General features: G+C 42.2%; 2 protein-coding genes across 2 annotated transcripts in view; one reads left to right on the top strand and one right to left on the bottom strand.

The window, feature by feature from the left end:
• The first annotated feature begins 6,182 nt into the window (after positions 1–6,182).
• LOC306744784 (uncharacterized protein) lies at positions 6,183–9,083 on the top strand. Its single transcript, XM_079227469.1, has 2 exons — positions 6,183–6,367; positions 8,169–9,083. Exons 1-2 carry the CDS (start codon positions 6,285–6,287, stop codon positions 8,518–8,520), a joined length of 435 nt encoding a protein of 144 aa, XP_079083595.1. The 5' UTR covers positions 6,183–6,284; the 3' UTR covers positions 8,521–9,083.
• Positions 9,084–11,007: 1,924 nt separating this feature from the next.
• mtmr11 (myotubularin related protein 11) overlaps positions 11,008–14,279 on the bottom strand; it is a gene marked incomplete at both ends in the record, with an annotated part of 28,102 nt that continues 24,830 nt past the window's right edge. Inside the window, 2 exons of the mRNA XM_079227460.1 lie at positions 11,008–11,475; positions 13,352–13,669. Of these exons, the coding sequence (XP_079083586.1) occupies positions 11,008–11,475; positions 13,352–13,669 (786 nt within the window). The remainder of the gene's footprint in view (positions 11,476–13,351; positions 13,670–14,279) is intronic.

Below are 14,279 nucleotides of genomic sequence, written 5' to 3'. Positions count from 1 at the left end.
GAACAAGAACGAAGGGCGCGTTTCGCCAAAATTCCTCAATCTGAAATTTTCAAATGTTGCCCAAATGCAACCTTTCTGACGAACATCCTACACTTTTTCTTCCATAAATGGGTTTTATTTCTGGAATCCCGTCGCGTGCCGGTTTAGGGGTCATCGCGTAGCGCAGAGAAGGCCTTTACTCTTGTTTTTAGAGATACATTAAAATCGAGTTGGAGTATAAACACATGCAAATCTCCCTGTTATCATGCTCCTGTACGCACGGTCGATATAACGGCAGCACGCGAGGAAATTAGGGGAATTAACGCTTTAAAAAAGGGAGATAAAGATTGTATTGCACATTTAAGGAGGATTATGGATTTTCTTACCTTTTTTTGGTAGTACTGTCGGCGCGTTTTAGGGGTGACCGGGATTCGCTCTTTTTTGTCCGTGCAGGGAGTCACCCCGGAGTACCTGAAAGCAAGGTCCTGTGATGTACACTGACGTAGTAGCAGAGAGCTGCACCCTCCGCCCCCTTCACTTACTACACAACATCCCTCTTGGATGGAGACACCGCCCCCTCCTTCACCTCCTCCGCTCCCATCCCTCCTCCAGCAGACACCATTCCTCTCAGAAAGAAGAGGGGGGTTTGCTGCTTTTGCGTGAAACCTGAAATGGTGGAGGCGAGATTTTTTTTTCTTCTTCCCCCGAGTGACTCAATCACAGGTGAACGTTAATATCGCAAGGCCACACTTTTTAAATGGGATTCACACAACCAGGGGTGGGCATGCGCTGTGCACGCTCAGTGGATCTCGGTTAGGCTCCATATGCACCAAATGGTTGGTGCAATGAACTGTGCAGGACGAGCCTCTCCCTGCACGTGCTTCGGCTCGTGCCTATAATTGGCCATTTCAAAAAGAAAAAAATGACAAGGATGTCCCTGATGGAAAACAACTGAAATCCTTAAAATGTTCTTAGTATCTGACACAAATATAGAGTTTTAGGGTTGTACTGAAACCCAATAAATTAGCCTATAAATAAGCAGTGGAAATTACTATATAATCTAAATTTGAAGTTACATCCATGAAGATTGATAGTTAGACTTTGAGGTGACAGATATGTCATATTTGTACTTGTATTATATACATCTTTGCACAAAGGCTTTCTTTGAATTGGCCCTTGAGTAATACAATAGTGCTTTTTACTCTTGATTCAGTCTCGTCTGCGTGTTTTGTACAACACGGTACATGATGCATGGAGATAAGAAGACGTGGTATTGGGTCAACACTCCAGGAATACTTGCAGTATTTGAAACAGGCCTTTTTCAAAGCAGACATGTTTCATGTAGTAAAAAAAGAACAGGGGTTACTGATCAGTATCAGAATACAGTTTATTGCCAAACACCTTCTCACATGCAAGTTCTTGCTTTGGTGCATGACAAACATTGTAAGATATAAAAAAACACGACAGGTACTGCAAAAAAAAAATCAAGAAACTAAATATAGGAAACAAAAAATATGAAAAAAAACAATACAAATATGTACAATATATATGAATCTAATGAAATAGTTTTGCTTTTACAGGTGCTAGTTGTGCAAACTTGTAGTTGTCCAAATGTTCACAATGTGAAGTTAAAAAAAAGAGGATGCAATATTGCAGAGATATACACACATTCACACATACATAGATTATAAAATGTTAATGAACACGACAACATATTTTCTGGGACAAAAAGAGAACAAGCCATGAAAGCAAATAAAGCTTTTTTTTAAGAAATGACCTGAGGAATCCTCGCTATACAGCTCACCTGGTAAAGGTTGAGTTCTTAACGCAGTGGCTGGGGTTGAAATCTGAACCAACCCTTTGCTCCATGTCGTCCCCTCTCTCTCCAGCTTTCCATTCTCTGTCCAATCACAAAACAAATAAGCTTTATCAACCACAAAAAGAAAAAAGCAGCAGTCAGTGTCTACAAATTGCACAGATTTAAGGAATTAAATCTGTGCAACAGCTATATGGCTCGTCACATTGAATCAGAGACCCCAGACCAATAAACAGAGGTTAAAACACACAGCATTTGTTCCTCAACCTAAAATGAACACCTACCAAAAGATAAGAATAGCATACAGAGCGTATCAATAAAGTGAAGGTATAAGGCCCATCTAGCCCTATGGTGGCCCAGAGGGACATTTCACTTCTGGCTGCACAAGGATAACAAAGACGGAGGCTAACCGATACAGCCATGAATAATAACTTCAAATGACACACTTCATTGAGCCATTTGTTACTAAAACATGATGACACAAGACACATGACACAAATTGTCCTCAATTAAGTTATGGCAAAAATACAATAAAAGGTCTCATGCAGCTGGTGGATCAATCAGGATCCTGGATACCCGTTTACATTTTTTTTTACATCAGAACCAATCATCATTTGCCATTTTTACACCGTAGGAAAGAGAACCTGTTGGCAGAAGGGAGCTGGCGAGGCTGAAGCCCCGACACACCACATTATCATCGCCACAAACCAAAATAAACCGCCAAGAGACCAACTGCAGCTCCACACTATACTCTACGTGTGTGAGTCTGCAGCTGTTGACTCTTAATTGGTTGTGGAGCGTGTCCTCTTTACCTGCCTTAACAAAAAAGCCCGGTCACGCCTGGTTGACACACAATTGGTTTTCCAGACAGGATCAAATTTCCTGGACACAATAACGCAGCCAGGGCCAGTTGAATGACTCCGCCAGCTCTTATCTGCAGCTGTGAATGTAGTGTAATGAACCACAGCAGCAAACAGCACATGTAAAACGGCACAGCTACACATGTTGAGCAGCGCCATAAAGGCTATAACTGACCTTGTGTCTATTATTTTATTCTCTCAATATTAACCATGATGCAATAAGACTCATTAATCTACATGAGGCATTCAAATCCTGTACAACATGACAAACAGTAATATTCTTATATCTAGAATATATATGCTTGAACAAGGTAATACCGTGTTGGCTGGTGTTCATGATAACCAACAGTCACAGTTTAGAGTATGTTCATTATGTAATGGTGGAAATATACTTCCTGTCATTAAGGGAGAAAAGGATGAATGATCAAACGTTTAGTTTGTTTTTAGGGTAAATACTTGTCGCCATCTGGTGGTTACTTTAGGTAACGCTTACAGTAAACATGTTCAATATTCAGTCCACCTGAGCAAATACTACTTCAGTATTCAGTATTGAAGTACAACTCAAGCACTGTCCCAGTTTTCTTATTTTAGCAAAAGGTAAACACAAGCAGACACATATCAATATGTAAAACGGGGATGGGAGAAAAAACTAATTGAGAATTAAATTTTTGAAGTAAATCAAAAAGGACAATTTGACATTTATATTTTTTGGATTTACATTTTTATGCATGCTATATATAGTTCCTTAATATAAATATTAAACCTAAATTAGATATTTGAATAAAATATGTTTTTCCCATATCGCAGAGCATATATATATATATATATATATATATATATATATATATATATATATATATATATATATATATATATATATACACACACAAATATATGCATGTTTTAAAGAAGCTGTATTAAAAATTCTGAACATTAATATGCAGCAAACAACTATGATCTATGTCAGTGATTCTTAACCATAGGGCCGCGGCGCACCATTGGGCCGAGAGCGCCACCTAGAGTGCCGCCAAACACTTTCCGTTTACTCCTGTGGGCCGCGGGAGCAGCGGGAACGCATAGGTTATAAATTGAAGACAGCAGAGAAATTAGTTATCCACGAGACGCTCAGTTACAATACAGCTTCCCACCACTTGGTGGCGGTAATGCGTAATGGTACTGTGTGAGGGCTAACGCTAGCTAACGCAGCACTGAAGGCTTCACAGCTAAAGCGGTATCTAAAAACCAAACATCCAACGCTCATGGGAAAGCCGGTGGGATTTTTCCAGATAAAGGACAGTGTACTACAGATGCAGAAAAGGTCTGCCTGTCACTGACAAGCATCTCCAAATGTGCTGTGAAAGCCAGCTGTCACAGATATGAAGAGCAACTTCTGGTTCTGCAAACATGAAGACTGCTGAAGCCTATCATTCACATCATAAGGCTATATTTTAATGTGTACTTAAATGTTATTTACAGTTTATTTAATTTGAAAATTATTATTTTGAATTGTGTGCACACTTGCCCGCATACTAATAGTTGCCCAATAATTGTGAACACACAGATATTCTCTTAAGAAAGTAAAAACCTCACTTTTACTGTCTTAAACATTTAAGGTTTATTAACATGTTGGATTAACCGAGAGCACTGTAGTTGTTCAATACTACAATTAATCCTTAAAAAACTACTTTCCTAATAATTGTGCAGTGTATTTATTTTATTACCACATATTATTTATCAAATTTAAATATTTTTTCACAGTTTTATTTGAGTCTCCCTTGTTTTAATTTTTGTGTTAATACACCTGACTTGAACCTTTAAATTAGTTATTCTATCAGCTTGATTTGTTCCATGACTTGATGTCTGTGCAGGTATACATACACATGATCAATAAATGTCTTTGTGATGATCACATTGCATCATGTCATTTATTTGACAAGGTTTTTGCTTGTTAAACTGTAGGTAGATTTGATTTAGTAATTGAATACAAGTTAAACCAAGAGTGAGATCAATTAGTTAATAAACCAATACAGTGTTAATATTTGAATGGGCCCCGGGGCACTTTGTACTTGAAAAGTTGGGGTTCCGAGGTCAAAAAGGTCAAGAATCCCTGATCTATGTGATATAGTGGAGTAATGGAGCAATTAAACCTATTTTTAAGAAGCCCACTCTCGATCCAGAGGTGTTGGCTAACTACAGACATATCTCTAACCTTCCCTTCCTCTCTAAGATACTGGAGAAAGTAGTCGCAAACCAGTTGTGTGACTTTTTACATCACAATAGTTTATTTGAGGAGTTTCAGTCAGGAGTTAGAAAGCATCATAGACAGCACTAGTGACAATGACGAGCTTCTAGTTGCATCAGATAGGGGACTTGTCTCTGTACTTGTCTTGTTAGACCTTAGTGCAGCATTCAACACCATCGACCATGACATCTTATTACAGAGACTAGACCAGTCGATTGGTATTAAAGGTACAGCTCCAAGCTGATTTAAGTCCTATTTATCAGATCGATCTCAGTTTGTATTTGTAAACGATGAGGCCTCGATGACCACCGCTGTTCGTCGTGGAGTTCCACAAGGTTCTGTGCTTGGACCAATTTTATTCACCTTATATATGTTACCTTTAAGCAATCTTATCAGAAAACACTCCATAAATTTTCACTGTTATGCCGATGATACTCAACTATATCTGTCGATCAAGTCAGATGAAATCCACCAGGTCGCTAAACTTCAAGCGTGTCTTAAAGACATCAAAACCTGGATGACTTGCAACTTCCTGGTGCTGAACTCGGACAAGACTGATGCTATTTTACTCGGCTCAGAACGCCTCAGAAAGCAATTATCTGTTGATATAGTTGACGACATTGCGTACAATTATAGACATTAATGGTGCAATTAGAGGAATAGTTGCAGTTTGCTTTTCTTTCATTTCTTTTTTTCAAGAAAATTACTTTTATATCAAAATGTTGTATTGACACATTATACTAGCCTATTAAAAACAATATCCAGATCACCATATGATGACTACATGATTTAAATCCAGAGGTTGGTGAGGTTATAATGTTTCGGTGATGGTGAATATTTAACACAACTTCTTCCTCTACATTTCTAAACTGGTCAGTATTTGAGGCACTTTGGGGCCATTTAAGCCTCCTTCTCCAAAATAGTGAGGTAATTAATGAGGTCCGGTCTGTCATGTGTCTCTCTCTCTCTCTCTCTCTCTCTCTGATTGACGCAAGTGAATCACCTCAGCTGCGCCTCTCTGCGTCCACTCTGTGCTGCTGCTGGGGAGGAGGAGCGGGAGGAAGAGGAGGAGGAAGAAGAGGAAGAGGGAGAAAGCAGCGACTCAAACGCGTCCAGGAACGAGAGAAGCGCTTTGTTTACCTCCATTCAAACGTCTGCGGACGATGATAATGATGATGGCGCATCCTCTTCCTTCGCACATTTAAACACATAGCGTGGCGGCGCTAGGTGCCTTTTAATTCGTAGGGGGGGGGGGGGGGGGCTTGTCTTGTCCTAATTGTTTAAATACAACACAAGACTCAGCAGTGTCGTGTTTTCTTTAAAAAATAAATTAAAAAATAATTATGACGCTCGTCAGAAACCAGGTCGATGCAATTTGGATTTTACCATGAGAGGAACCGGCATGGATCTGCTGTGGAGGATCCTAGCAGCTCTCCGATTCGACTGCTTTAAAGATTCATCGTCATCAAAGTGAGTGGATATATGTATTTCACCGGATATAACCTAATATCCCTAGAATATTCCTGTGTGTGTTTGTCTGTGGCCATCAGATGATGACTTTAGTGAGCACCTGTCTTCCCGTGAATAACTGTTTATTTCTCTCTCGTATTCGCTTGAATTTTAAAAAAAAGAAAGAAAATCACCACTGGTCATCGCTCAGTCACTGAGGACAGATTTGATATGCGGAACGATTACATGTCAGCAGGTTGTGACAAATGAGGCAGAAATAGATGTTTATAAAGAGGAAATATCGTCCTTCACTTCACAGTTGTTATGACAACAGGATCTCTGAGTCATGACTCCCATTTCATCCAGCTTTGCCTCTAAAAACCCTTTGCAGCATGAAGGTGTCCTGGCATCAGAGGGAGAGCCATTCAAGTCCATTTTAACAGCACGCCTTATTAACCTTCAACATGAGGATAATTTGCCATAATTACAGGTGTTGACTGCATTAAGAACATGCAGTCTCACTCTCAAGACCAAGAAATACACACACACACACACACACACACACACACACACACACACACACACACACACCCCGTTTCAACTATGGAGCAATCGCACAGCTCCACCCAATACGAGATCCCTTCTTGTTTGACCAGTTATTTCATCCCTGGAACAAATCTGTTTTTAGTGTGTGAGTGTTACCGGAAAAGCCTGATCCCAGCTTGTTCCCATGTGCGTGAAGTACAACGTGCTGCCTCATGTTTTTTCATTTGATGAATGTCTGGTTTGGAACGTCAGGCGACTGGCTTCTATTTTGTATAATCAATGAATCGTTTGAAGTAATTTTTCAAACAAAGATGTCATCCATTCTCTGGCTCCAGTGTCTTTTCATGTGAGGATTTGCTGCATTTCTGTTTTATGTCCCTGTAGAGTGAGTATATCTGGACAAGATCAGACCTCTGAAGAAGTCACTCTCATGGACATTTGACACTATTTCCTCACGTTACAGACAAAACGATGACTCAATGAATTGAGAAAGTAACTGGAAGGTTAATCAATAGTGCAATTAGCATCAGTTGCAGCCCTGGTTTGGCTTGTTCGCTTTATATAGAAGAAGAGCAGCGTGCATTAAAGTGATACTATAAAGCGGTGTTGAAACGATTAGTAGATTCATTTTGTTAACATTTTAGCTAATGTTGTAAATACAAATGGGAATTGCTTATTTCCCCCCTGTTTTATGTAATTGTACATTTAACCATTTTTAATAGGCAGAACAGTGAATTTGTAAAAAAAAGATATTCCTTTAAAGAATTGTAACCATGATGTTGACAGAGTGAGACGTTTTTTACAGTTGCAAATTAGACTTGTGGTCAAACTGTGATGGAGCTACTGTACATTAAATATGCGAAACATATCTTTGACATTTAGGATCTGTAGTTTCTTGTCGTATTGACTGGCATTTACAGCGACACCGATATATCGCAGTGGCCTTAACCTTTGACCCCCAAATTCTAATCAGTTTGTCATTGAGCCCGAGTGGAGGTTGGCGCCAAATTGGAAGAAAGTTGTGAGGCGTTCCTGAGATATGGAAGCATAAAAATCCCAATCTCTCTGAGCCAATCATGAGGTCTTTAAACTGCTATTCAGTTTTAAAAAGACAGAAACTAGAGAAAAGCAGAACACGCTCACATTTGAGAAGCTGGAACCAGCCAATGTTTCGCATTATTCCATAAAAACAAACAAACAAATTGTAACATCGAATCGATTATCGACATAACCTACCATTCATATGTGTGTGACTGCTACGTCCCCTTTTCTCCAGGTCTCCCACCAAGCAGAGCTCCAGCCAGGCCGGGAGCCTGGAGAGCAGCTCCCTGACCGGCTCCCTGTCGCTGGGCCCCGACCTGCCGCACTGCCAGGGCTGCATCACCTACGAGGCGCGCTTGAAGCGGCTCTCCTGCGGACACCTCTACTGCGACCCCTGCTGCGACCAGATCGTCAACCTGGCCTTCGAGGACATCGAGGGCCTGTCCGACTACCCCTGCCCCATGTGCAAGTCCATCCGGCAGCTGGGAGGCCTCGGCCCGTCCTCCTCGGGGTACTTCTACGGGCCCGACGGGGTCCTGCAGCAGGAGCAGTGCACGGGGAAGGGCCCCGGGAGTCGGTGCGGGTGAAGAGGAAGTTCTATCACGGGAGAGACTATAGACTCTCTCCTGACGTTGGACGTGAGTCGGTTGCTTGTGAATGCGCTGCCACTGCCAAAGGAAGCCATGCGGCGACGTGAACTGTACTTCACGCCGTCTCTCTTGCTCCGTCGTCCGTGGTTGCCAGGTGAAACATGTGAGAATTCATGAGACCTACATCCGTGAGTTCCAAGTGCCAAAATTCATCTCAATAAATGGCAAACTTGCTCGTCATTGTCACAAATGTTGGTTCATTTTTTATTTTTTTTAATTCTCTCAACAACATAGGCAGAAATACAACTCAGTCATGTTTTGAACAGAAGGCAGGTTTTCTGCTTACGTCCGTATAAAAAAAGTTTTATTCTACTCAACATAACGCTGGAAACGGGCGAGACCCAACCAGCGCTTCACGAGCCAACTGCAGTAGATATTTTGTACGTTCAAGTATTGAGCGTTTTGCACAGGAATCCTCAAAGGTGTTTTACTCCGACATGTCATGCGAGGCGGTTGGATTTTAAATGACATACACAGTGCCATGCTGCTTTGTAAGTGTCCCAGATCATATGTAAATATTTATTTTGCTATAAAATAAAAGTTTATTAGCTGTGAGTGAGTGTTTTTTTTGTATTTCTTCGTGGCACAGATTACGAACACAGCCGAGAGTTTATCCACTGATAACACTTTTTATTTATCAGGATCAAAACATGCGGATACAAAAAATATGTACATCTGGCAAATTGAAGTGGTGCTCGTCCCAAAAAACATTAAATTACACAACGATACAGACCGACAGGCGTAGCAGAAGATACAATTTGATTTTCTATGCGACAGGACAAAGATGACAGATGTTTTTTTTTTTTTTCTCTCCATGGAAGACCAGCGAATGCATTGGCATCACACCTGGAAAGCTCTGAAATGGTAGCTGATATCAATGTGCCTTGATATTGATGCAATGAATATTTACAACAATTTAATAATTCATAGTGCTATCAAGTGAGGTACCTTTTGACATGAGAGATGGTCGGCATCAGTCATACACCTGACAATTGTTATTCTGCCGGAAAATTAAATTTAGGAAAAAAAAACCCACCCTTTCTCAGATGCATCACTTCATCCGTCCGATGGCATGAAGCCAGTGCATCGACTTGAGACCCACATCATGCGAACGACAACCTGCTAATCTTTAAAGGCGCAGGACCAGACAGCTCCCTCTGGGCTTAAATACAGGCAGACACTTCCAAGTCCTTGACCCAAATGCTGGCGGCATACTAATACACCTCCGAGCAGGACAAAAGAAAAGAGATGACATGAAAGAGGGAAAACAAGAAGAAATAGCTTCCCTTTGCTTCCAACACTGGTACCTTCTCTAGGTACGGCAATCAAAAAGGCAGAATAATGTGTGCGTTCTTCAATCCCACCACAAAATAATGGGGAAACTCTCAAAACGATCAAAAATTTTGGGAAGAAGCAATTCAGAAATCACACTTCTCTGCATGTACGACATAACAAATTGGACCGATAATGGTCAAAAATACTTAATGATATAATAAAAGATGAAAGTTTGGATGAGATTAAATAACTAAAGCCCTGAAATCATGTCAGTCATGCAGGAACCTGAATTAAACAGCAATAATGTGCAGCGCCTTCAGCCACATCCAGGCCAACATAATACTCTGAAATACAGGCCTCTCGCTGCTCACAAGCACGTGGAGAGATATGAGCGCAGTACCAAAATAGCTCTCGTGCCCTAAATTCCACATTAAAGTCACCGACCACAGCGCCTGCAGTAAAAAAAAAAAAAAAAAGACTTTTCAAAAACGGTCAGTGTCCAAACGGTGTTCTTCTTTTCTATTCGCAGTGGAGATACAAAAACTGAAATGTTTTGCACATTAGCGTGACATCATAATGAATCAAAGAGCTGGTTGTAAAAAAATAAATAAATACGTGTCACACAGGTCAGTGTCCTGTCAAAGGGCCCATCAGAACCGCCTCATCACACCACCATCCATGTCCCATTTCGGATAAGAGTCTAAAAATGGAAACTACAAGCTTTCTTTCTGGAGGGGTGACATGGCGTTTACAAAATGTGTCGCGACAGTTTCCACTGCGAGACGCGTTTCCAAAGCTCAGCTGTTATAGATTGTTTAGCATCTTCAGCACTTATTCTTTTTTTTCTTGGATATATTTCATGAATGGAATATTTAACTCTAAGGTATTCTTTACAAATATACAAAACAGTTGTCACATTATTTTAATACAGTTCAGACGATGCGGAGCAGAGACGAGAGCTCATGCACTGATTATTTCATACTGTTTTTTTTTTAGTCAATCAAATATTGTTTGACAGGAAACACACGCCTGGGCCTCCTCTGTACATGATACCAGGGAGCGATAGGTCGGTTTCATATTGTGCAGATGATTTGCTGATAGAACCGGGTCTGTATCATATCTGAGAAGAGGTAAGACGAGGACCAGACCTCAGGAAGCTATCGAGGAACCGTTGCTCTTCGGCAGCTTGGCATTATTGGGTGCTGGGTAATAGCGCTGGTCGGGACGGGCCTCTGCTACAGGAGGGTGCCCGAACAGGAACGTGTGCTTGTTGTTGCCGCCGCCATTGTCTTTGTGGCCGAGCCTGGGTGGTGGAGCTGAGGCGGACGGAGGGCCCCTGGAGGTCTGTTGGTTGGTGGAGGTAGGAGGGGGCGCCGCTCTGGGAGCCGCTCTGGGCGCCGCAGTGCTCGGAGGCCGCGATGCAGGGAAGAGGAAGGTGCCGTTGTTGGTGTTTTGGTTCAGGTTGGTGTCGGCCCGCCGGGGCTCGGCCATCTTGGTGGATGGGCTTGGATCCGTGCTGGTGGACACCTGTGCAAGCTTGTCTTTGAGCTGCTGCACCTCCAGAGCCAGCCGCTCCACAGGGTGGAGGTGGTTTGCTGAGATGGGGTGGGAGAACGCCTGAGGACAGAAGGGAACATGGTTGAGTTCCCTTTCACTAAGTGGTCATCAACTTAACTTCTTCTCATTGCTCCCACCAGAGGGGTCTTACAAATTATAACTTCAAGTTCAGACAAAAATGCCTTTCAGATCCCATCATCTGTCATATTGTGCACCCATTTAACAATAAAAAACATTTCTAAATATTTTTTTATATCAAAATCAAATGATCTTTACTTGCTGTAAAACAAAATATGAGGTGTGTCTACCAGGCGACAACCTTGGGTTTTGAAAAGTAAAGCCAATGCAGAAGTGCTTAAACCTGCATTATTTCTAATGGCCATCAGGGGGCGACTCATCCGGGTGCAAAAATAAGTCAGATTGTATAGAAGTCTGTGAGAAAATGACTCTACTTCTCTCTTGATTTATTACCTCAGGAAACATTGTCAACATGAGTTTATGGTCTCAATCTATAGTTTCAAGTCTTCTTCAACACAGCATGAAGTTCTATTAGTAAAGTTAACTGTAACATTTTTGGCGCCTAAAATTGCCTTAGCCCGCGTTCGGTTGTACTTAGCTCCACCCTCTCGTTTCTGAGTGCCAAAAAACAAGGGAAGGTTGGAACGTATTGAAAGATGAACTACCATGTTGTTGGTTTTGTTGACAACCACATCAAAATTGAATATCATCATCCCTTTTTGTTAAAAAGTGCAATGTTTGGATTTGACGCATCTAGCGGTAAAACGTATCCCGTGTTACAAGCCCGTAGGAGAACTACGCTGGCCGTCGTCAAAACACAAAAAAATGAGTCAGAAAAACAACATTCAGGTTTTTGTTGTCGACATGGTTAAGGTACAGTATTTTTTAGGGTGTTCTGGTTTCTCTGCAATGCATCAAACGTGAGCTTTGTTTAGAGTAGTGTCAAGACGTTGATACAACTGTGACACGGCAAGAAAACTGCTGCCAACAGCCGCGTTAAACCAGACATAGACTGGCTGCTGCTCCAGTTCTCCAGGTAATAAAACTAGCTGGTGTTTGCTTTGGAGTGGACCTGTACAGAGGTTCCCAAGCACAGTGATTTCTGAATGAATAGATCTTGTGTCAACGCTGCGAAGAGAACAAGACAGAAAAGGGTTTTTGTTGGCCTGAGGGGGTGAGGGAGGGGCACACTTTAATGGTGTGTGAAATTGAAGGGGAAACACTTCAATTACACCGATGAACAGAATTTACTCTAATCTCTCTGCACCGTTAACCTGAGTTAGGCGTTTGAGCAGTTTGATAGGTTTAACTTGGTCCTCTGCAGTTCCCATTAAACAGACGACTGCATCCACCCACTCGGCCCTCGACTATATTTGACATCACCGCGGGGACACGGATCAGCGCGCTGTTGCAGACATCACAAAGGCTGCACCGCCTCCATGTCGGGAGTTTGCCGATCAACAGCTCAACTAATCTGCACATCAAAGAGACTCGAACAAGAAGTCATGATGTGAAAGGATGTAACGCAGCAGATATGTGGAGCCTTACGGAGGTTTTGTGGGCCAAATTTAAATAAATAAATGATGTAGAGGATGTTGCCCACTTGACACAAAATCCTGCGATATTTAAATTGGACAGCCAGTGATTAGTGCTGCCTATCTGATGCATATTTTAAAAATATAAATAATAAAAAAAGTGTCTTAAGAATATCTTAAGGAAAAAATGGAGTTCTGCGAGACCGATGCATTAGTTACAGCAGGCTGTGGCACAGATCATTTTTGTTTTGTCTCTTCGGGAGAAAATTTAGTTGGCATACACATAGACCGCGAACCAAAAACATCAGTAAACAATGTTTTGTTGAGAATCTTTCATTCTTATTGAAGTATTCCAAACCACCTACGGGACAATTCCATCGTACCTGTGCATGGAGCGCCCCCCGGAGGTAGCACTCCTTCCACAGGCCCATGCAGGGCCCCATGAGGAGAGGCAGTAAGGGCTCATAGGGGTCAAGTGGTCCTTGAGGTCCGGAGGTGGAAGTGAGGCCTTGGGGAAACTCAGCCAGGGCCCAGGCTTTCAGCAGCCTCTCCAGGCCGGGCACGTTCTCGGAGGACGCCGCCCTCCGATGACTCTTCTTGTAAACGCCTGAACTGCCGCCGCGCCAGGGAAGCAGGTTAGCAGGACAGGAGAAGGTGCCTCGAGAGAGCAGGAAGACGGAGCCGGGGATGGTGTCAGTCAGCTGGTGGGAGGAAACGCTACTGTGAGTCAAGATTTTAAGTCGCAGACACCTGCCGCAGACATTGTACTTTAATACAATAAGTTCCACTCGCAGGAACAAGCTAATGTTGTGTAATATAGGTCTCAACCATGTGCCATGAAGTGTAAAGGGAATTTACTGCAGCGTCCTGTAACTATGTATTTAAAAATAATAAGAAGAACCTAATATGTCTGATCTACAGTCCCCTAACCAGAGAAGAGCAATACATCTCAGAAATGGTCAACCTGTTCCCAAGGAGTCATTTTGGAGTGGATGCATTTGTTATGGTTACCACAAGATGGTGCAGTGGCCTGTTGCAAATATCAAGTTCACACTACAGGGCTTTCATAGTCGTCAGATTGCTGCACTGTTCGCATGACGCAAGGAGTCTAGGAGTCGATGTGGTTTTCATACTACACATGACTGACTGGTGACCGTGAGTCACACACTTCCAGATCTTCCGGGAGGAAATGAGAAGTTCTGGCTCTCCAAACTACGTTTGGTCACAAAAGCCAGAGCGAAAACTGAACCAGGCGTACTCGTGCTTGTTGATGTTGTTGTTGGCACACATGTTCACGGAAAGGGCTGTTTT

This window comes from Taurulus bubalis (assembly GCF_910589615.1).
Source record: "Taurulus bubalis genome assembly, chromosome: 12".
Taxonomy (NCBI): Eukaryota; Metazoa; Chordata; class Actinopteri; order Perciformes; family Cottidae; genus Taurulus; species Taurulus bubalis.
This window is presented reverse-complemented; position numbering and strand designations above follow the sequence as displayed.